Source organism: Cylas formicarius, unplaced genomic scaffold, assembly GCF_029955315.1.
Source record: "Cylas formicarius isolate icCylForm1 unplaced genomic scaffold, icCylForm1.1 PGA_scaffold_5__7_contigs__length_24384050, whole genome shotgun sequence".
Lineage (NCBI taxonomy): Eukaryota > Metazoa > Arthropoda > Insecta > Coleoptera > Brentidae > Cylas > Cylas formicarius.
Window position 1 is genome coordinate 21,613,033 of NW_026844341.1, and position 21,891 is coordinate 21,634,923.

General features: G+C 38.5%; 2 protein-coding genes across 3 annotated transcripts in view; one reads left to right on the top strand and one right to left on the bottom strand.

Annotated features, from left to right (window-relative positions):
• Positions 1–205: 205 nt before the first annotated feature.
• LOC132701850 (ecdysone-induced protein 74EF) overlaps positions 206–21,891 on the top strand; it is a 173,217-nt gene continuing 151,531 nt past the window's right edge. For both annotated transcript variants that reach the window (XM_060670092.1, XM_060670093.1), the window contains exon 1: positions 206–554. The gene's annotated coding sequence lies outside the window, so the exon portion shown is untranslated. The remainder of the gene's footprint in view (positions 555–21,891) is intronic.
• Positions 8,516–21,796, bottom strand: LOC132702625 (U7 snRNA-associated Sm-like protein LSm11). Its single transcript, XM_060671393.1, has 4 exons — positions 21,430–21,796; positions 17,258–17,376; positions 8,824–8,962; positions 8,516–8,770 (listed from the first exon to the last, which is right to left on the bottom strand). The coding sequence occupies exons 1-4, from the start codon at positions 21,794–21,796 to the stop codon at positions 8,592–8,594; spliced, it is 804 nt and encodes a 267-aa protein (XP_060527376.1). The 3' UTR covers positions 8,516–8,591.

Sequence of the window (21,891 nt, forward strand, 5' to 3'; positions counted from 1 at the left end):
AATGGTAAAAATTTTCGAGAGCGAATCGGTCCGCGGTGCGACGTCGCCACGCGGTGCCTACGGAGACGGTGCCCGCGATACGGGGCATGGAAAGACGGCCGCCGCCGCCGCCGCCGCCAAGACGCATCGCCCCGCCAAAAAACCGCGAGACTCTCAACCCCACGAAGCGGCGGTTTAGCCGGCGTCGAGATCTTCGGCGTTCAGTTGTCTCAAGTCCGCGTTGCGCAAAGCCAATCCCGCTTGGATCGCCGACCGAGAACTTTTCACCGTTATCATCGCGACGATAGACACACACACAAGCTCGCGTTTTGCGTTCACGCTCGCGGGCGTCTCCGTAGCGATTGTTTTTTTTTTCGCTCCCCTTCTTCGGGGAGGTTTACGGCCGCGGGAGGACCTGGAGCTGTCCGGTGTGACACGCGGGGTGCGCGAGCTCTGTGGACGGACGAACGGTGACGAGTGGCTTTCGGTGGTGCTGTGATTGTATCGCCTCGTTTGTTTTTGGATTACAGTTTATATTTTGGATATCCGTTCGACTTTTACATGGATTTGGACAGGTTAGAATCCTCCCCTTTTTTTTTAATTTTTGGGGGGGTTGCGTGGAGTGTGCTGGGAGGATCTTTTTCGGCCTAGCAATGGGCCCAAACGTGGACAATCGAGAGATGCTTTGTTTGCTATAGCTGGGTATTCATAAATATTTTTCTGTTTTTGGCATGAAAGGTTAGCTTTTGTTTGAATCTCGTTACGTTTTCCCGCTTAATATTTAACAGAGCTGGATTTGAAAATTTCGCGCTCTCATTTTGTATTTCGTTATCGTTTCAAATTTCCGAGAACACCGAGTGCAAGTATCGTAAAAGAATAGTTTTGTGATTTATAAATAAAGGTCTAGCTAAAAACAAGTCTATTTATAATTTTTTTATTTTTTTTTTAATTATTAATCACTCAAAAACCTTTCAGCCGATTTTGACGAAATCTAACACGCTTATTTGTACGGCCTAAAATTGTTCGTTTCCTTTAATACAAACAACAAAAATGAAATTCTTTTGTTTCTTGCGCGTTTTTTTGTTTTTTATTCGCTTTTCGCCTTCCAGATGAAAATTAAAATCCTGCACGTTCCTGGACATTCAAAAGCAATCGATTTATTCTTGATTATCCAATATCCTTTGCTTTATTTGTCAAAAACACACATAGATATACCTTTTTACTCTGAAACACCCTGTATATCGGGGTCGGGGAATCGCCCTCACAAGGGCCAAGCGGCAATTTAATCGTAAATTGCATATACATGCATGCTGTGGGAAAACCGCCTGGCTCTATGTGTGGATAAATATTTATGGGGCATCGACTCTCATACAGGACATATTCAAAAAAAAAAAAAGAATAAATATGCCCGTGAAAATTTTTTGCACCTCATTTTTACTCGGACCTCAAAAATGTCGAGATTGGCTCTTATTATTATTGTTACTATTATTTTTGTCTTAGACTTTAATTAATCTGATTTGACGTAATTCAATTATCATAATTGCGAAGTTTTTTTCTCTTTCTTCGGGTTCGATAAGGGCGAATGTTAATTAACATCTCTAGTAGACTGAATCTCATCGTTTTGGCATCTATTCTATCTATTATTATTATTATTATTATTATTATTCCATATCCACCATTAGGCAGGAATAACAACAGCGCTAAAATTATTACATCAGCCGAGCAATAATAAGCATTTTTTTTATTAAATTATAATAAAACGATGGAACTATCCAAAGTATGGAAAGTAAAAAATACCTCTTTCAGTCTAGGTACCCTTTAGACAAATTCAAAAAGTTACGTTATCAGTTGGTTCCTATTTAGTAAAATAAATGGCACAAAATGTAAAATTATTTAATATCAATTTTTAATTAAACGTACTTCATTTTTGATTAATTAAATTAGATTAAATATTTATATAATTAACAGATCTATTGCCACATTTTGCAATTTTTGCAATAATAATGAAAATTATATTATTATATATGTATTATAAGTATCATATGCAATTGCGGGTGCGTATCAGTCAGCCGCAATTGTTGAGGGTGCCCCGTACAGTTTGGGTTGTAATTAGTGATCGATCGCCTCTATCGGAAAATAGCTTGTTTAAAACTGCCCGTTAAAATTTTATTAGGGCACTTTACGAGTTTATTTTCATTACAGTGGCATGCGAGGCAACATCATTATTACCAACGCACATTTTTTTTGCCTATCGATCAAATATTTCTGTCGTACATTGCAACGCCCTGGGTTAATATTGCCAAGCGAGACGCTGTCCGTCCGCGGCAGAGAAATTTACTTTTTAGTTTTTTTGTAAAAATAAAAATTAGACAAGTTAATATCATATATAAAATAATATCAATACTATTAATACTAATCATTGTTATTGCTCGACAAGAAATAAAGAGAATTACAGGTTAATACAAAAAATTATACGTAATATAAACAAAGCCAACAGAACTCAACCAGTATACAAATTAATAAATAAAAAAAAACATTTTATCTTGATCGACATAACTGGACATTAAATCAAAAGTACCGTTAATATGTCAAAAGTTTTACTTTTTGCTGTCATGCAAAAAAAAATGGGGACATTTCATTTAATTAATTTATTAATAAGCCAACGATTGGGACGACTATTTCAAATATTTGATGTTTTTTTGTATTATTTCCTAACTTTATTTTTGGTCAGTCAAGACCAAGAGGAAATGCTGGAAATGTTCTTGACTTTCTAAAATTAAGCCAACAGAAGGCGTAACTGATGCGTTGATTTTTAAAACTCTGTGTCTATCATCATATCATATCATATCAAATAAATGTCAATAACTCCAGAAAGGTCTAACGGATTATAATAATCTTGGAGCCATTAAAACACTGAAAACCGCTCTTCAATATCCTTATCCCAACCTAAAATGTGAATCAAGAATTTAAAACTAAAGAACGTTTAATTTTGTCTAGCATTTCTTCTTTGCGGATTGTTATAAATAATATTTAAAATAAAAATAAAATTTTGTTATTACTTTTTTCGCAATACCTTCGAAGGCGATTACTCAGTAACTTACGAGTAACTGACGTTTTGATGGTCTAAATTAAAAAAAAAAAACAAATTTCTGGGACAACCGTTATAAAATACCCTCCTTGAACTTAAATTCTCACAACAACATTAATTAAGGTTTTATGGTCATTTTTCGGTATACATAGTAGAAGGTAGTTTGTAAATATTACATTTGATAAAGACACGGTGTTGTCGAAACAATTGTCATATCAAAATATATAATTTCGTGAGAATTTGAACTTTTAGTTATTATTTATTTTGAAAAACCCTCTTATTCTGTAAATTCTGTAACTTCAAATCAAGTCTGTGTCTGTCTGTAGTCTGTGACACTTGTATGTCTGAACAGCCATTGGTAATCTATGCTTTAAGCCCACGTACTCAATAGTCTGTGCATTAGAAGTAAGGGTTTTGTCTTAATTTCAGTCTTTGGTGCGGTTTACCAGGATTTGTGGGAAAAAAATTGTTGCACGCGTCGCTGAGCCTTCTAACTAGGGGGACGCGGGGTCCTAATTGCCGAATTTTTTTTACTAATAAGCGAAGCAGAGTGTGACAATTATCGAGCCCGACCGGCCGTCGGTTTTGGGAGAAAGTAACGTCGTTCGCTGGCGATTACGAGGATATTTATTTATAAAACTTTTGTATGTCATGGTGAACACTTGTTATTTTTTCGTTTCACTTTTTCTTTCGCGGCGAAAAAAATATAACGGCCGCCTAGTCAAAATGAACGCTCGGTAAATGGCGCGTGGAAAAGAGAGTGAAAGTTTCGTCGAAAAAGTGACGGGAGTGCTTTTTTTTTCATTTTTTCGAAAATCTTTATTGCGGTTTATAGAGCAAAGTTGACTTAAAATGGAGTGCGACAACACTTAAATATTTTTAATAGTAAATTTTTAATTTAAATAGTTTATAAAACGAAACATAATTTGTAAACATTATGTAAGCTTCGGCCAACAATGGCATAAACCATAATTTAGTCTTTGTCCATCGTCTGACGTGTCTTCGTCCGTTATCTGACTTTTATGTATTTTAGTTCCTTTATGGACAATATATTGTTTCATATGAATTATCAGGTACCTTAAAGAAAAATTTTTTAATTTAGAAAGAATTTTCATTGCAGATTGTACTTGCGAAAAAATGAGGCTCTCAAAATAGCGATAATAATATGTTGATGGTGCCTCCCGAAAATGTGGAGTCGCCGTCGACTACGAGTCTACAACTATTTCCATTGTTGTTACCCTTAGACGGCAGCACCCGATGTGACACCGCCATGTGTACACCCTACCTGCTTATCTTAAATAATACAGTAAATATAGTCGCTTAAAAAATCAAACCATGGGTTTAGTTGTCAATGTTATCTGCTTGATTATTCATATATGAAGATAATATTGGCACTTTTAAATGTAAATAAAATATTGAGAAGGGATTCGATACGCGCATGCGCGACCCACGTCAGAACGCGGTGGCGACCAATGAGACCTTGCGACGTTCACCGATCAACGTGGCCGCTGACAGTTCGTAAATTCGAGAGTTTTCGACAGAATTTTGTCAAAATATACTCAGATCCCGTTAAATTTTACACGAAAAAAACGAATAAAGTGTGCAGAGATCGCTGTTTAGAAAGGTTAGTGCTTAAAATTTAGTTTAACTAATAGGTGTGTGATATTATTCGCGTTTTCAAAGCAAGGTTGGAGGCTGCATTTCCTGTATTTATGCCGTCTTTATATTTTCCGTTCTAGAGAAACGTCGGATAAAAGAACGAATATATTTCAATATATATTATCGAATTGTCGAACCCTATCTGGACGTTTTTCAAAAATCGATCGATGGTAAAACGACAAACGGACGGTCGCGACCTTTAAACCGAATAAAAATTAAATCGATCTTTCAATTATTTCAAACGCGTCCAAGGACCCGCGCGAAAACGTTTAAACGTAACAAAGAGCCAAAAAAAACGAACTACCATTTGTGTCGGGTACAAAATAATCAGGAAGTATAGTGTCGAACGAAATTTGATAGCCTTGGTGCCGCCAGTGCGTCACAGTTGTACTCACGAAGGTGATTCACGTTTCAACCCTTCTAGGTATCGGTGTTTTGCTCGTCGGTACTGCTCGAATAAATTATGCAGTTAATTTAATATTATTATTTATTGGCGTGAGTGGTAAAAAAAGCCGAGGCCGAAACCATTTGAGACCGAGAAATATACGGAAGCTTGTGAAATTAGACGTCAGAACGGCACCAGAAGGCGGATGCAGTGTATACGAAAAAATGATTATTTCGCTATCATTTTTATTTATTATTATTATTGTTGTCACGTAAAGTCATTTAACCGTTATAATTTAATTCAATAAACAATTACTTTTATAAAAACTTAACAAATAACATTAAAAATGTTGTTTCAACAAGATATTTGAAAGTGCCCCAGATAGATCTCAAAAGTGCCGTCTCAGGAATCATAAACTCGTATTTTAGATTTGACATCATAAACGCGATTTAACACTGAATGAAAAGAAAAATCTTGAAAAATTAAACATATATTTTTGAATGTTTTTCAACTTCTACAATTTTTGTCATTTCTTTTCTCATGGTTCTTCGACCCTTCCAAATTTTTTTTTTTGTTTGTTTTGTTGTGGATAATAAAACTTTTGCTGCAAATTCGTCACTAACTTCAGACACGTAACAATTTGGGCTAAACATTCTCTTTCACTTCTATTTTCTCGGGATTTTACAACGGCGAGCTGCCCGATCTAATTGCAAATGCCGCTGCAAGCAGCCTTTGTGCAAATTTTCAGTTATCAATTTCTCGGCCGACTGGCAAAAATTATAGGCGCGCCCATGCCAGCAGTCATTTTTACTATCGCCAAAACATTTAAATAAAATTAGTAGAAGCGCTCAAGGTATTTTTGTCACGATCGGCCTCGACTGCAAAGCGTGTTTGGAGGTCTTCAAGTTTATCCGACACTTCTGTCTACCGTCCCGTTAAAAATCGCTTTTCAATTTTTTTTTTTCGCTAAAGGTTAGTCCACAAAACAGACGTCATTTCGCGCGCGCGCTCATGGGCGGCGCGCCGCGTATTTCGATTAGGGGAATTTTTAGTAGAAGACATTTCGCCCGAGAAAATCACACGTAGAGGGCGCGATGCAAAAAAATATTTTGACCCTAAATTCCTTGCTCTCTCCTACCGTAATCGTATACAGGGTGTAGAGCAGTGACTGTCGAAAAAATATCGCACTTATCCCTTCTTGTAATACGCCCAAATCTCAAGCTTCAGTGACGCACCTCAACAATCGCAAAAATTATAATCCTAAACCTATCTAAGGCGTAAGGTTGAATAACGTTTACAACTCGGTCCATCTTTTCCCATCTAGTGCCATTTTCCATTTCTCTTAGTATGTTCTGATCCAATGTTAGTTGCGATCTTCCTCTGTTTCTTCGGTTGGATCTTCTCGCTTTGTCCATTCTATTTAGGTATCCGTACCATCAAAGTTGGCATTTCTTCTGATGCAGTTTTTGCTGTTCTAAATTCAGGTAAAATTGTGGTCCGTAGTAGAAAATAATTAATTAATAAATAATACCCACCTATGTTTAATATTCTTTGGCTTCCCATTTCAGCGAGGAAAAAAAGAAGCGATGCTGACATTTTCTCGAGTGTAGATGAAAGTGATCAAGATAAAATACGGCGTAAAATTTACCAGTTATACGAGGAACAAAGCGTGCCTACATATCTTGAGGCTTGAGAAAGATGAAACCGGTGTTAAATGTGGCAGAACTACCTTATGGAAGTGTATTCAACACACCACCGCAGATTTATTTGAAAGTTGGTTTAAAAACAAACTAGTTCCAAACATTCCCCCTAAGTTATCACATTAGACAGTTGACTGAAAACCCTTCCTCTTGTGACACAAAAGCAACAATCCAAAACTACATGTATAACAACGACATTTACTTTCACGAAGATTATAGCAAAAAGCAATTAATTGAGGTTCTACAAAGCTTGAACCTACAAAAGGAATACGTCTGTGATAATTATCGAAAAAAATCTAGGGCATACAGTTTTAAGGCTTCCACCTTACCACTGTATATTTAATCCCATTGAACATGTTTGGGCACACCCTGTACACGAAGTATCGTTATGCAAACTATTACTATTTCTACTCTCACTATTATTACAGTGACATTTTCATGACTTTGTTTACGCTTTCAGTGGCGGTTCCCTATCGAAATTCAAAACACTTTATTTATAACGCACTTAAAGTTATTTTTCCGGCTTAATTGCGGCGGCAACTATAATAAATAAATATCCAAGGTGAAAGACCAATTTTCCACGTGTTTCTTTTGATGAACCCGACGGGCACCGGATCTTGTGCGACGACCAGCGGCTCGACTGGTCAGCATTTCGAGGTAGGACTAGCCTCGACAATTTTCAATTCTTTAAGTCAAACCACGACCGGAATTGAAAGTACAAAAAGTAAAAACAAAGAGTTACTCTTCTGTTAGGGGTCTTAGAAAAGTATAAATCCTTTTTTCCCCTCCCGTCTGTAGAATACCTACTTACCTACCGATCTAGCGTGCGGGAAGCGTCACTTTACCACGTCAGTTTCGTTTCTCATGAATCCGAGCCACTTCGGACATTTCCGGGATTTTACCGCAGAGATTTGGAAGCAATCGGATGTTTTCGGAGATATTTCCCACGCTTTGAATTTTGACGTTTGTCAATTCTGACAGTCATGTCAGTTAATGTATTCGTGTCGTAGAAAAACTATAGTATGCAACACGTTCGGTAAATTTTTTAACTCACGAGTTTATTTGACAAAAGCGGAGCGCAGCGGAAAAAAAAATGAATTTTGACAAGCTGTAACTCGGAAAATATTACGATTTCGAATTTTTGTTACTTGCTACCATTATTTTACCACGTTGAATCTTTCCTCCAAGTTTCCTTAAACGCATTTTCGTAATAACATACCTTCACAAACTAACATTTAGTAAGAACTGTCGTTGTGTTTTTTGTTAAATTGACCTCAATTTTCACTGATAAGAAAGTACCTGTCACAAAAACTGGTTCTCCATTTTATTTACGACATAATGGTTTATTAGTAAAGCATCTCCTTTGAATATAAAGTCATTGATGTTTCGCATCCAAAAACGTAGCCCTTTTACCTATTTTGGCAGTAGATACGGCCTTCTACATAATCTGCCACCACCATTGGATTATAGCCACGCCTCCCGCGAACCCAAGGGTGGGGTTGCTGCCGACTAGCTCCGCGTTCGACCAAATCGATCTCGGTGCTGGAGTGCGATGAACATTTCGGAACAAAAAATCGATTTATTTATTCAAAGTCCAAGTGGAAAAAAAAATCCGCGCTCACCACGTTCGCAGAATTCGAACGCGCGCGGATATTTCTAGAAGAACGACGTCAAACTGCCGCGGCGATGAAATAAAACGCATCGGAAAGAAAAACAATAATTTATTCCGCTTAATTAAAGAGTTTTGAACCTTAAAAGCTAACGATTGTCGGTCAATTTATCAAGTATCACGTTCCCCATCTGTACGATGTAAGCACACCAGCACCACGTCCTCCCCCCTCATAATCATCTGCCTCACGAACCTCCTGCACTGCTCGGTGTTTTTGCTGATCCTTACCGTTTGAGTTTCCGGCAGTCGAACCCGTCCGCGTCGCTCGGCGTCTTCGTAGGGGATCGATTCTGAAACCAAGCTCTAAGCTCACGCACCAAGACCAATCTACCTGCCTACGCACCTAGCAAAGGAGTTTTGGTCTTTCGCTTTCTCTTCCAGATCTCTTCCGCGTTTTCGAGAAGCAAGTTCCAGTGTTTATCGAACGCCAACAGCGTCGCGGTGCAGACGCCACGGACGCCGCGGTCATCTCGCGTCACAATCTGCAACACGACTTCTAGTACTCATCCGCATAGTTGCAAACCGGAACCAACAAAAAACTTTAGCCTCGTAGGCAATATTTTCGAAAATTTAAGGCATTTTCAAAGGAATACTGAAACGCGCCGACGGATTAAAATTTTCGACCCGTTTTGCCCAAGGTGCAAATAATATCTTCGACGACCGTCGTGTTCATAGAGGCGTTGAGACCTTGTACGATGGCCTCGCGATGCTGGGACCTTGCTCCATCAAGGTTCGGGAAAGTACCGAAACGCGTAGCGGTACGCGTACGCGTAGGTACTTCCGAAAATACCAGCTCATTGCGCCAAGACTTTATCTACACAGTGTTCTGTTTACCACGGCGTTGATCCGGACGTAGATGGTTTAGGAAATGCGAGGTGATATTCAAACAGGGCACTAGCTCCAATTGTGTCTTTCTGTGTCGCTTGACAACAGAAAGTAATGAAAAAAGGATAACTTTACTCTTTCTTCTTCTTTACCTAGCACTTGGCTATTATACTATTTACACTTTTAGACGTGGAAAAATGGAGATAAGCCATTAGTTGCTAAATTCTATTTTCTTCTAAAGTTCCAAAACCATTCAAGCATTTGAAACTGTTTATTGACTCTTGAAGACAATTGTACAAATCTTGTATTTACATAATTTATGTTAAAATTTAGCCTTGTTCAAGTGTTACGCAGCACATGAATATTTGATCTCTTTTCAAGAAAGTTCTCTAGGTAAATCGATTGCAATTAAAAAGTATTCAAAAGGCTTCATCGGAAGGAAGGTTAGTTTAAAACGCTGAAAATCTCTTCGCGGTAGTAGCGTAGTGTAAACACCGCGATGCAGCTCTCTCTCTCTCTTTCTCGACGTTATACGCCCGACCTTGACTAATACGAAATTCTTGGCCTGAAGCACTCGGTGTTTGCTTTAATTTACGAAAAAAGCGAGTGACAGAACAAACTCGGTAAGTAGACCATTATCGGCGGCGCTGTTGCCGCAACTAATGGAAAAAATCTGACCCGCCCGGTAACGGCAACACCGACGCAATATTCTGTGTGAATTTACAACGTTCGTAAATGTAAGTAATTTTTATTAATATAGGATCATTTTCTTTTTCTTCTTCTTCTTCTATATTAGGCGCCTGTTTTACTTCCATGTAATTTTTATCACAAGTTGGCATCCCGTCTTTTTCGTGGGCGTCCTATATATACACTCCTCCGACGATTTATCTCTTGCTATCCTTACTATCTGATGTTCAGATATTCTATCTATATGTTGATTCCATTCTTGCTTTCTATTTCTTGTCCAGGTGTTAATGTTTTCAATTCCACATATGTGTCTTATGTTTTCATTTGTTTCTCTATCCCAGAGTGATTTTTCTGCTATCTTAGATGTTTCCGGTCTTGTTTCAGCAATATATGTCATGACTGGTCGGACTACAGATTTTGTTTCAGTTCTTAAGTATTTATTCTTCCATATCGTGTCGTTTGGACATCAAGTTCCAGCTTACATCTAATTCGTTCTTTAGAAATTACTAGTAATTTAGTTTTTTGGCCGATTGTTCATATTAAATTTGTTTGCATTTATATTAAACTCATGCAGCAATCTCTGCAAATCATCACAATTCTCAGCTACCAATACAGTATCGTCGGCATCACACAACACTTGTATGTCTTTATTCCCCATTTTCATTTTCAGATAGATTTATCTAAAGGAAGTTCAGACATTCTGGTTGTAGATTACTCCAGAATAATATTTTCTCATGATGCAGACATTGAACATCCAGTATAAGCTGTGCCCTCCCATCTATCATATCGCATACGTGTTTAACAGGCAATAGGTCACGATCCATGAAATATTGAAGTTGGAGGTGCCTTTATTCTTCCCTTCTACGATCACAAACTTAAAACGTGAGTTGTCGACTCCATCCCACTCCTGATTCCCGCGAGTCGTACTGGGTAATGGTAATAACCGATGCATAGTTTACCTTCATTCATGTGCGATTACGCTGATTGAGCTGAAACACTTTCTAATGGCACCAAATGTTGGTTAGTAAGATTTCTTCGCAATTAGTGGTTTTTCTTAAAACTCTAGTGCCCTTACGATATGGAAGAGGAAGTAAATTACCTCGTATTGGGACGATTTGCCCAACATCGCAACAATATTGTACCATTCCGGCCAATTCAGTTTCCAATTTCCCAGCATTTGAGCAATGAGTTGTCTGAATCGGCGAGGCCCGGAATTTCACAATGCCAAAGGATATCTCAATCATCAAAACGGTTTAGTGCTCCTCCAGGATTTCTAGATGATGATTTGCCAATTTGCTTTACGATATACCAGAATATAAACGTCTCCTAGTGCGATCGGTATGCCTCGAGGCTCCGCGTCGGGGCCTTTTTTGCGACGATGAGCTGGCAACGCGGCGCCACGACTTATCGGGACTGTCCTTAACAGTAAAACGCGGAATTACGAATCTCCAGCGCGCCGGCATTCTGTGCAAACGCCTTGCGTTATTGCCTCGTTTAACCATGGCGTTGACCATGATTACTATTCATCCATATAAATTATTCTACCATTGCTTATTGCCGGTGAGGTCGCTAGACGTTATCTACAGCGTGAGCGCGCTCGAAAAGGATCAGGTGCGCGAGAGAACCGCAGAAACATCCGACATAATGTAAACAACGCCACAACACTTTCGAAATGTAAAAAATATATTTGAGGACTTATTGCGAATCAAGAAGAAAGGAGGACGCGATTGATTTGGGATTTGAGAGTTTATTTTCGCCACCCGGTACACCAACCAGACCGCTTCTAGGTTTTCCTTGTTGAGAAACTGTCTTGGGCGACATTATACTAAGGCCGGCGATTAGATTTTTTCAGTGCGGTCGAATATTTCTAATGGTTTTCGTGCTGACACCGGTCGTCATTGACTGGCTTTATTTGGTCGCCGCGATCGTTGTTGATTCTACGAATTTCATATTTGCCTTTTTAATTCCTCCGACTCTCCGTCAAGACCACATCGCCGCATTCTCTTTAGCATCTTCTTGGACCACGAGGAAAATCCAAAATTAACCAACATCAGCTGACTGACCCAGGACTGATAGCCACAAAAAAGGAAAGAAAATTCATTCCAACAATTACAGAATTGTGACCAAGAGGACTGATACAAAATATGACAGCACTCCTATCCGATGAGGCCACATTCCCTGATTGTAGTAATTTCCAAAATTAAGCAAGACGTCACAACGACTACTGAAGTGATGGCACACTTTCCAATCCATTATACTCGCTCCTCTAAAAGAGCCATGTACTCTAGAGTAAGTACAGTATCTCGTTCAGGGGAAGATTAAGTAGTTCTTCTTCTTCTTCCAATGCGTATCCATTAATGGATGTTTGCGATAACATTTTCCATTGCTTCTCTGTTTCTTGCGATATGTATCATTGTATGTATGTAGCACTCTTCTGAACCTCAAGAAAGCTTGTCGGGCCTGTTCTATACGGTATTTTATTTCGTTGTCCGATGTCCAGTCTTCGAAAAGCCAGGTACCCAAGTACTTGAATTTGTCCACTCTTTCTATGGGTCTAGCGTTAAATGTTATGGTGGAGTTTTGAAACGTGTTTAGATTCCTGGATATGATCATGAATTTTGTTTTTTTGGTATTAATATTTAAGCCCATTGATTTGCTCTGTTCTCCTACCTTATTGACCAGTTGTTGTAGGTCGTGTATATTGTCAGCGATTAGGACCGTGTCGTCCGCATAACGAATATTATTAATCCAAACCCCATTAACCTTGATTCCCATTTCCACGTCTTCTAAAGCCTCCTGGAAAATCGCCTCCGAATATAAATTGAACAAGAGTGGAGACAGCACACATCCCTGTCGCACTCCCCTCCTAATCTGTATGGTGTTCGACATAGTATTGTCCAGTTTTATTTGTGCCGTTTGGTTCCAGTACAAGTTCTCTATGCAACGGATGTCTTTTTGGTCTATATCAAGCCCTTTAAGAAGTTGGACTAACTTGTAGTGTTTTACGCGATCAAAAGCTTTTTCATAATCTATGAAACATAGACAGACATCCTTTCTCTGGTCGTAGCAGTTCTGGACAAGTACTTGTGTTGCGACTATCGCCTCTCTTGTACCTAGCCCCTGCCTGAACCCAAATTGTGAGTCGCTCATGTCTCTCTCACATTTCTTGTATATTCTTTGATGTATGATTTTAAGAAATATTTTTAAGGTATGGCTCATCAGGCTAATAAGCCTGTAATCTTCACATTTTTTTGCATTGGTCTTCTTAGGCAGGGGGATAAAAGTAGAGGACAGCCACTGTTTGGGATAATGACCTGTCTCATAGATAGTGTTAAATATTTTATGTAGTCCTGTGATGCCTCTTTCATCGAGTAGTTTAAGCATCTCTGAAGGAATTTCGTCTGGGCCAGCCGCTTTGTTGTTTTTTGAATTACGTATAGCTTTTTCAATCTCGTCTTTAGTAATCGATAGTCCAGTTAGGGTGTTATCAATACTAACTGGGGGTCTTTCATCGTCAAAAAGTTCTTCTATATACTTTTCCCAAACATTGATTTTCTCATTGGTATCGAGGGCTATATGGTTATTATTATCAACTGTTATATTTGGTCTCATTTTTTTATATATGCCAGCAGTCTCCTTCAGCTTTTTGTGCAGATTGAAATCGTCGTGCTGATCTTGTAGTTGTTCTATCTCAAGGCATTCCTGTTTGAGCCATTCGTTTTTTGCTATTCTAATCTTTGGTCTTATAAGTCTTTGAATATCTTTGTACGTGCTGCCGTCTGTTTCGTTTTTATGTTTTCGACGTTCATCCATTAACAACAAAATTTCATCGGTCATCCATCTTTGTTTTTTGTTCTTTGCTTTATAACCTAATCTGTTTTGCATTGAGTTTCTTACAATGTCCATCATCCCTGTCCAAGATTGCGTAGGCTCTTCCCCAATGTTTGTTGTTATTGTCTGGATTTGTGTGTTTATTTCGTCGCACATTTCAGCCTTTATTATTGGATCCTTAATTTTTTCTAGTGCTATTCGTCGATGTACGGCCGACTTTCTTTGATTCGACAAAGCAATCTTTATGACGGCTACCAAGTAGTTCTTGGGGCTCACTAAATTGAGCTTTCATTACTCCTGATTGGCTGACAAAGTAGGAACTAAGCTTCATAATCACGTGCCAATAGGGCTTAGAGGCCAATTTTGAATCTGAGGCGTGGCTCCAACAATTAATAACATCGAGTGCCTCAGTCGTAAACTTTTCCAATACACAAAGAACTACCGCGTTGTCTTGCTTCTCCTTCTCCTTTCTCTCTTGGACCAAGCATATACAAAAGTACCGGCAAGTAACCGGTAGACAGAAAATAGACTTTAAGGTGACCAGGTTAGCTTCATGTCTTCAAATTCTACAGGATGGCGATTCAGCGTATCCGATCGCTCGGCTGTTTGTTATATTATCCGCGAAAATTACACACACAGCGTCAACAATTAGTAAATTTATCGACCAGTGAACCCGGTGCACCCGATCGATCGAAACCATAACGACTATAATTACCCATTTCAATCGCGAGTTTAACAAACCCGAGCGGATCCGTTAAAATCACGAAACGGGTCGTATTCGAAACGTTTGTTTTCGAAATTACGCACGCGCGAAATGTCAATGTTGTCGCTACGGTTCAAGAATAAACCGCGACGCGCGTGTTTATCGGCAATTTCTGTACTGTATTTCGACTGTTACCTTGGGCGTTTTTTTTTCTTTTGGTTGATTTTAATACTTCCGCAAAACTACTGACTGTGGCCCTTGGTCAGCGCAACCTTTAAATACATTTCTGCGAGTGATAAATACGACTACACTGATGAATCAAATACTTTTTCCTACATTAAAATGATGCAGATGCAAAGACCGCAACGCAAGGTGGCTCAGAGGAAACCCGTGTTTTCGAAATCAACATAACCTCTTATTTTCAGGGTAACTATAATGTAATTCCTTGCAAATGAACTTTTCAGTGTCGTGGCCATAGATTGCTAACCTCTCTTCACTATGCAGAGGTCTATAATGGTCAGCGCATTAGTGTTCACCGTGTGATAAGTAAAAGTTCATAGTACAAGGGTACTAGATGAAACCATAAGAGAGTGATCACCACTGGCAATATGCCAACGTCGACGAGGCTGTCTGACATTATTTCCCTACATTACTTCATTTAGCTTCATCAATAAAAAACTGTCATACTTATGTCGAAAACATACGTTTTCTCTTTGTCACCTTTTGGAACAACGACTCCTGGCAACGGAGAAAATTAGAAACGAACGAATGATCATAGATCATCAAGAACATCTGAAGAGCGAATTCGGAAGTAACACTTTAATTACATATCATCGCGATCACCAGGATAGGCAATAAGAAACTTTCGTAATAGTTTTTGTTTAGGTTAGAACGAACCCATTAGAACGAAATCAGAAAGAAGCTAAGAAGAAGAGATGAGATGATTTCAATGTGTTACTTATCTTTTTAGTACTAGCTCGTGGGTGCACATTTACACCAGGGTTAAGTTTAAAAAGTTATAACGGAATCTACTTCTATTAGAAACATTACATTACAAACATACTTTTTCTTCTGCAAACAGAATATAAATAAACAAATGGCTACCTAGCCTGGCAGGGCAGTTAAAATGCTTGCGTGGGTCAATATCTGATGCACAAACGCACAAAACGGAAAATACGTTCAAATTTTTCTATCCCGAAATATGAAGAAGACTTGCCACCAGTTCTTGTACTATGAGAGGCATTCTCTCTTGCCTTTAATAGCATGCGACTGGTTAACGCGCTTACAGTATGGTCTAAATTCTACCTTCTTGTGGAAAAACCAAATCAATTGCATGATTGCTACTCTCTTTTAAGCATCCCCAGAACACGCATAGATCTACTGTTCTTCGGTTTAATCGACACCGCTGTTAATTTTATGAAAAATTACTTGCGAAGTCGTCGGCAGAAGGTTACGTTGGGATCTGACTTTTTACCAATTTCAGGGCGAGTTCCACAAGGACCTTGATTGTTCTATCATTACACCTCCGACTTCTCCTAGACACCTAAAAAGTTGTATGCTGATGATATGCAAATATGCTTATCATTATCTTATTATTATGTCTTTCAATGCCATGAATGAGGATGTTGAAGTTATCTCTAGAATCTCCAAAGCCCATGGTCTGATTTAAATAATTACAAGACTCAGGTTGCTTTTTGATTCTCACTTGTCTTATTTACTGCAGAAGTCCTACTTTAAATTGAAAGTACTTTACATGAATAAAAACTACTTATCTACTAAGACTTAAATTGTGTGACTCTCTATTGGGATATGCGAACATTGGATACTGGCCGGCCCTAAGACGGAAAGACCAATACAGCTTAAAAAAATTGCAAAATGCCTGCCTGAGATACTCGTAAATTTGATCATATAAGATCGACACTCAAGGATTCTCAGTGGTAAAGTCGAAAAGCTCTCTATGATAGACTGGTCTGGGGTAGTGATATACATAACAGGGCGACTCGTCAGCGTAACCAGTTCTATGTTCCCATGTATGGCTGAGTTTCAGAACTCTCTAGCAAAGAAACTTATTAAAACTTACCATTCACTTCCACTGGATATTATTACTTTTTCTTCTACTTCTACTTTTAAAAATAAATCGTTTTTCTTTTAGTCGTTTTTGAATATTGTCGTTACTTTTCTACAGTGTTTATTTTTTTTCTACCTTTTTTTTCCCCTTTAATTGGTTTAAAATTGTAATATTTTGAATTTCGGTGGACTTATATTTGTTGGCCTTTTTCTTGTTAAATTCTGAATACGCTACCACATTGTGTCGGTGATTAGTTGGAGTAGAGCTGCTAGACCTCGCCAGTGCCAATTTTTTTTCTTGCTTTCTTTTTATATGAATATAAAATTTTTTACATTTATCCCCCTTTGGGTGGACTTATATTTGTTAGTTTTTTTTCTTCTTAACTTCTGAATATTCTACTACATTGTTTCGGTGGCTATTTATTACTATTATTATTATTATTGTTATTATTATTATTATTAACATTATGCTTCTATGTTTGGCGCTCATCTGCAACAGTTTGCAAATCATTCAGATTTTTCTGGATACAACTGCGTAGTGTCGTCTCTATTGATATACCTAACGCGTTACGCAAAAGTTACGGTTATCCCCTCCCTTCGTGCGTGTGTGAGGGTTAAAATAAAACTACAATCTCTGATTGAACGCTGTGTTCTTTTTTTTTACCTTGATCCTAGACTTTTCTGCGACGTACTTTCGCATCGCGGCGAATGGTCCCGCAAAGCTCTCCATTCTGGTGAAAACGTTTTTTCTTTCTTTCTTCGGCCTGGTCGTTTGCACCGGCACTGCAAATATTGAGATCTGCATTTGGCTTAATATTATTACTAAACAATTATGCAATTGTTACCGAACGATTCGAATATGCAAAACCTATCGTATGCGGAAACCAAGAGACCGAATAAACAGTGCCCCCAAAAATAAATCCGCAACTAGGTCGCGTGTAGATATTTTATTAAAAACGTTCTTTGGCGTATTTTTTTTGGGCCGATAAGCGATGATAAATCGAAACCGAAATAACAACGCGCGACTAAACAACCCAAAAACAAAAAAAATGGCGGGAAATATTTTATCGGTGTATCTCTTCGGGCAAGTTGCTTTTGGCCGCTCGCCACATACCTCTATTGTTTTCGTAGGCTAGTGCCTACGTTCGGTATTATTTATTAATATAGTTTCGGGCCTGAAATACTTGCGAATTTTTAAACTTTGCACCGTCGCAGAGGCGGCGAGAAAAAATAACAGCTGATCCCGTACTAAACAATAATAATAGACCGGCTAGTCTCTGTGTATGCACGTTGCCGTGCGAACTTGTCTAGGAGTTCATTCACCCTTCGGCGATGTTGCTGTTTGGTCCGTACCAGCGGCGTAACTCTAGTATGAAATCTGGAAACCAAGAGCTCGCAGTTCGAAAGAGAAAATCTAAAGCCAAGCTTAGTACTCTTAGATAAAGCTCTGGGATATTAAAGATGGCATAAAACCGCAAAACGGTAAGCGGAGAAGTAGTTTGCAGCCATAACTGATATCGCGTTAGCTATAACTTGATTATATTGGGAGATTTTATCGATAGAGAAAAATAAACGAAATACCCTTACCCGCCTATGCCTAGCGTCGACTAGGCTCAAAACCATGCGCGATAACATCAAAAGCGCAATGTAATATTACACTTTTAACGTCCGCCGTACCGACGCTAATGATAAATTCAACGCGGCGTACGAGCTTGACAGATTAGGGAACTTTATAGACTTTTATGACATTATTGAACCAAACCGAAGCTGTAAGGCTTTTAGCTTTTAAAGCTTCAACCTTTGGGTTGGTGTAATGAATCTGCGTGTGAATATATCGCGCACCATCTATCAGAACCATCTTAGAGGTGCCACCGGCAGAAAGAATGAAGACGCGTTAGGGATCAGTGAATTAAAAAATATTGATTAACTTTCCATCAGCAACCAATAAATGAAAAACAATAATGTAAAGATAATCAAATCAAACAACAGCTTAATAAAGCAGAATCGAATTTAATCCTTCCGGTTCGACAACTACGTCTTAACCATAGACAACTATAGTATATTGGTTATAGATGGGAAACTTCACTCTTGGAGAATTGAAACAGCATCACTGACGCCATCTAGCGCGATGTAAGAAACTACTAGAGAAGTTCAGAACCAAATTCCTTCTTCTTCTTCTAAATTCTTCTTCTTTTTCATTCAATTTCAGTAAATATATGTTGCCAATGTACCTACATATTATACTCAAGAAATACGAGCAGAAGTAATTTGGGTACTACATCCTTATACAATTTTATTACTTTTTGTTGTTAACTGACTTGACTTGTGAGAAGAGTAAACGAGGCGGAAATTATCATTTTTAACCATTTCATTGTTGTAAACTGCATCCCAATAAATCACTGTCCTCTCTAAGTATCGTCAACCAAAACACAAAGGGGCCTAACTTGGTTTTTCTTAATTTTGAGGAGCAGCGGTTAAAGACTTTTTGCTATTCGTAATTAAGTGCTAACCGAAGTTCTTTTTTGGACAATATGTATATGCGAGCAGGTACCATTTAACTATGTTAAGTATATATTTTTTTCGTTTTAATTATTGAGATTTTTACAAAAAAAAAAGATAAGTCAATTCGTGATATGGGCCAGGGTATGGGCAAATGATTGCACTCAAAAAATATTAAAAGTAAACTAAATATTACTAAAATTAGGAATGGGTATTGTGAATGGTTCTTAAAATACCTATATACAGAGGGGACACCGATTTTGAGATACTTTTACTTACGGCGTCGCTTGATGCTAGCCTGGTAAATTTTTCTAGCAGAAATAAACATATTTGCGTGCAATAATTATGTGTCTGTATTTAACAAATATGAACAAATATGCCTTTTCATGTTGTCGTCATGAAAACATATTTTTAGCAACAACACCAGGTTTATGAAAATCATTTTAAAAAATGTATTTCATGATGGCAAGAGCATATCGAATTTTGCTCATACATTTCAGTCTTTTTTGAGAATTTTGAAAATACTCCTTGTATTTTAAAAAGTCTTACGCCTCTTCGTCTTTTTCACCAATTTTCTTTCCTAGGTACCCAGCAACATACCTGCTCTTTCCTCTGTAAGATTTAAAGTAGGTAAATTTGCAAGTATTTGTGTGAACTGCGGAAGTGTAACGAACTCATCTTCTGGAAGTCCCTAAAATGACAACAAAATAATAAACACGTACACACGAAAAAGACATTATTATTATTATTATCCCATACCTATTATTATTATGACGTATTATTATATAATTAAGTACCTGCGACATAAGTCTTTGTAATGTGAAGAATAATTCTGATTGATCATCTTCACAGTTGTTTCCAACATTATCAAAAAAGCAAAATCACTGCAACCACAAAATGTTTAAAAAATCCAAAAACACTCACTACTACGCAAAACTAGTCATCTTCACAATGTGAACACGGCGAACACGGACCATAGATGCGGACGGATGCGAATTTTAGATTTAAACCAATTTCTGTCAAAATTCATCTGTTTGCAGCGCCTCTGACGGGATGTAAGCAATTAAATACGGTCTGAAATATTTCGGAGAGTGCCCAGGGTATGGTCTTAACTAACTTATCGTAAACCCAAAAAACATCGCATAATAAGACCCTAATTATATCTCCTCACCGCAACTTGCCCTCCCTGTCTTTTTTGCCTAAGACGCGATCTTACGATCAGCAAAAAAACAAAGCGGCGCCTCTTTCTTACGGGGTCTTGTCGGATATGACGTAATACTATAAATACTCTAACAATATGAGTAAGTAGAGTAAAAATATAAACCATAAAGATCAAAACGCATACTTATTGAACATAACTTAAAAATAATTTGACGATTTTTTAAAACCCTCCGGCTCCGGGTTTAAGAGAAAACAGAGCTTCACTGTAACACCCACTCACTCTCCATCTCTATCCAAATACCTACGTAATTACGTTGAAAAGTAGGCCACGACGCGGGTGAAGTCATTGACAGGTTAAGTTTTAATTTTAGACGTTTTTAGTGTTTCGGGGTTCCCGCCCGACTCCCCCCCCCCCTTCCAGCCGAGTCAACGGCCTAGCGGGTCTAGTTTGGCACACGACCCAGAAATTTGGTTACGCAACGTACGCCGATATTTGGGAGGATGGGCTCAAAAAGAGAGGCAATGGTGGACCGGCTATAAGTGATTATTCGTCATCCAAACGAGCCATCTTTAAATACAATTTTGGAAAACAGTCAAGCCATTGAGCAATCACTGATTACGAGTCTATCAAAATGTGAGGTTATAAAAATTATAAATTTGACTGAAGCGATGCCTAACTAATTTAACAACGTAATTTCGATTTCCATTGAATTATAATTAATTTAGAGCATTGGCCAAAAGCACACGAACAAAATACGAAAAGTGAGGTTAGTTTATTTTCGTATCTGTTTATGTTAGACATTCGGCGCTTGTCCTGTCCTGAATACCAATCTTTGAATGTTTTGGGAACGTCAGTTGGGCAGGAACTTTATTTATAAAACGCGTTTTGGTCGGTGCTGCAATTTCGTTTTTTTTTCGATTTTAGTTTCTACAACTGTGAAAGGTCAAGACTTTTACGTTTTTTGATGGTGCATCCGTAGATAGAGACGGTTAATTTGCAAGAAATACCCTCGTTTACTCAACAATTTTGACACCGCATTCTTTTGTTTCATTAAAAAGTAGCCAATATGGCGAATAACCTCTCTACCTTCTAAAGCCATCCAAACTTGGACATCCTATACAGTCGCTTGTCAATTGAATTGAATGTATTCGTAATTTGCCACGCTAACGACTTACGTTGATGTTCTTGCCACCGTCTTTGTGCGGCACCGGCCGGTTTTTTCCTTTCAGGCTGAACGCCGCCTCTATCCACGTGCGATTTCCATTTCGCAATATTATCGAATGTCCGCGCTTTCGGCTGCGGTAACTTAACGTTATCACTTCTCAACGCCTCTAACGGGTCGAATTGAGCACTAAAAAAGTCCAACCTTGCGTCGTATTCCTGATTTTCCGTGTTCGTTTCGCCGCCTGACGTGCCCGGCCGTCGAGATTCGGCCATATTGAAACAACTGATTTTGACGGGACGGTTGCCCGGCAACGGCGACGTTCGGGTTCGCGACCCGGCTAAGTCCCGCGCGTTTTGCCACAGCGCGCGTTCATCCATATCGATGTTGAGACGCTTATCGGCGCGCGCGCTGGACTATAGAAAGTATTTCCTAACGCAATTATAAATTTCTCGGCTTTCACGCCGAATAAATA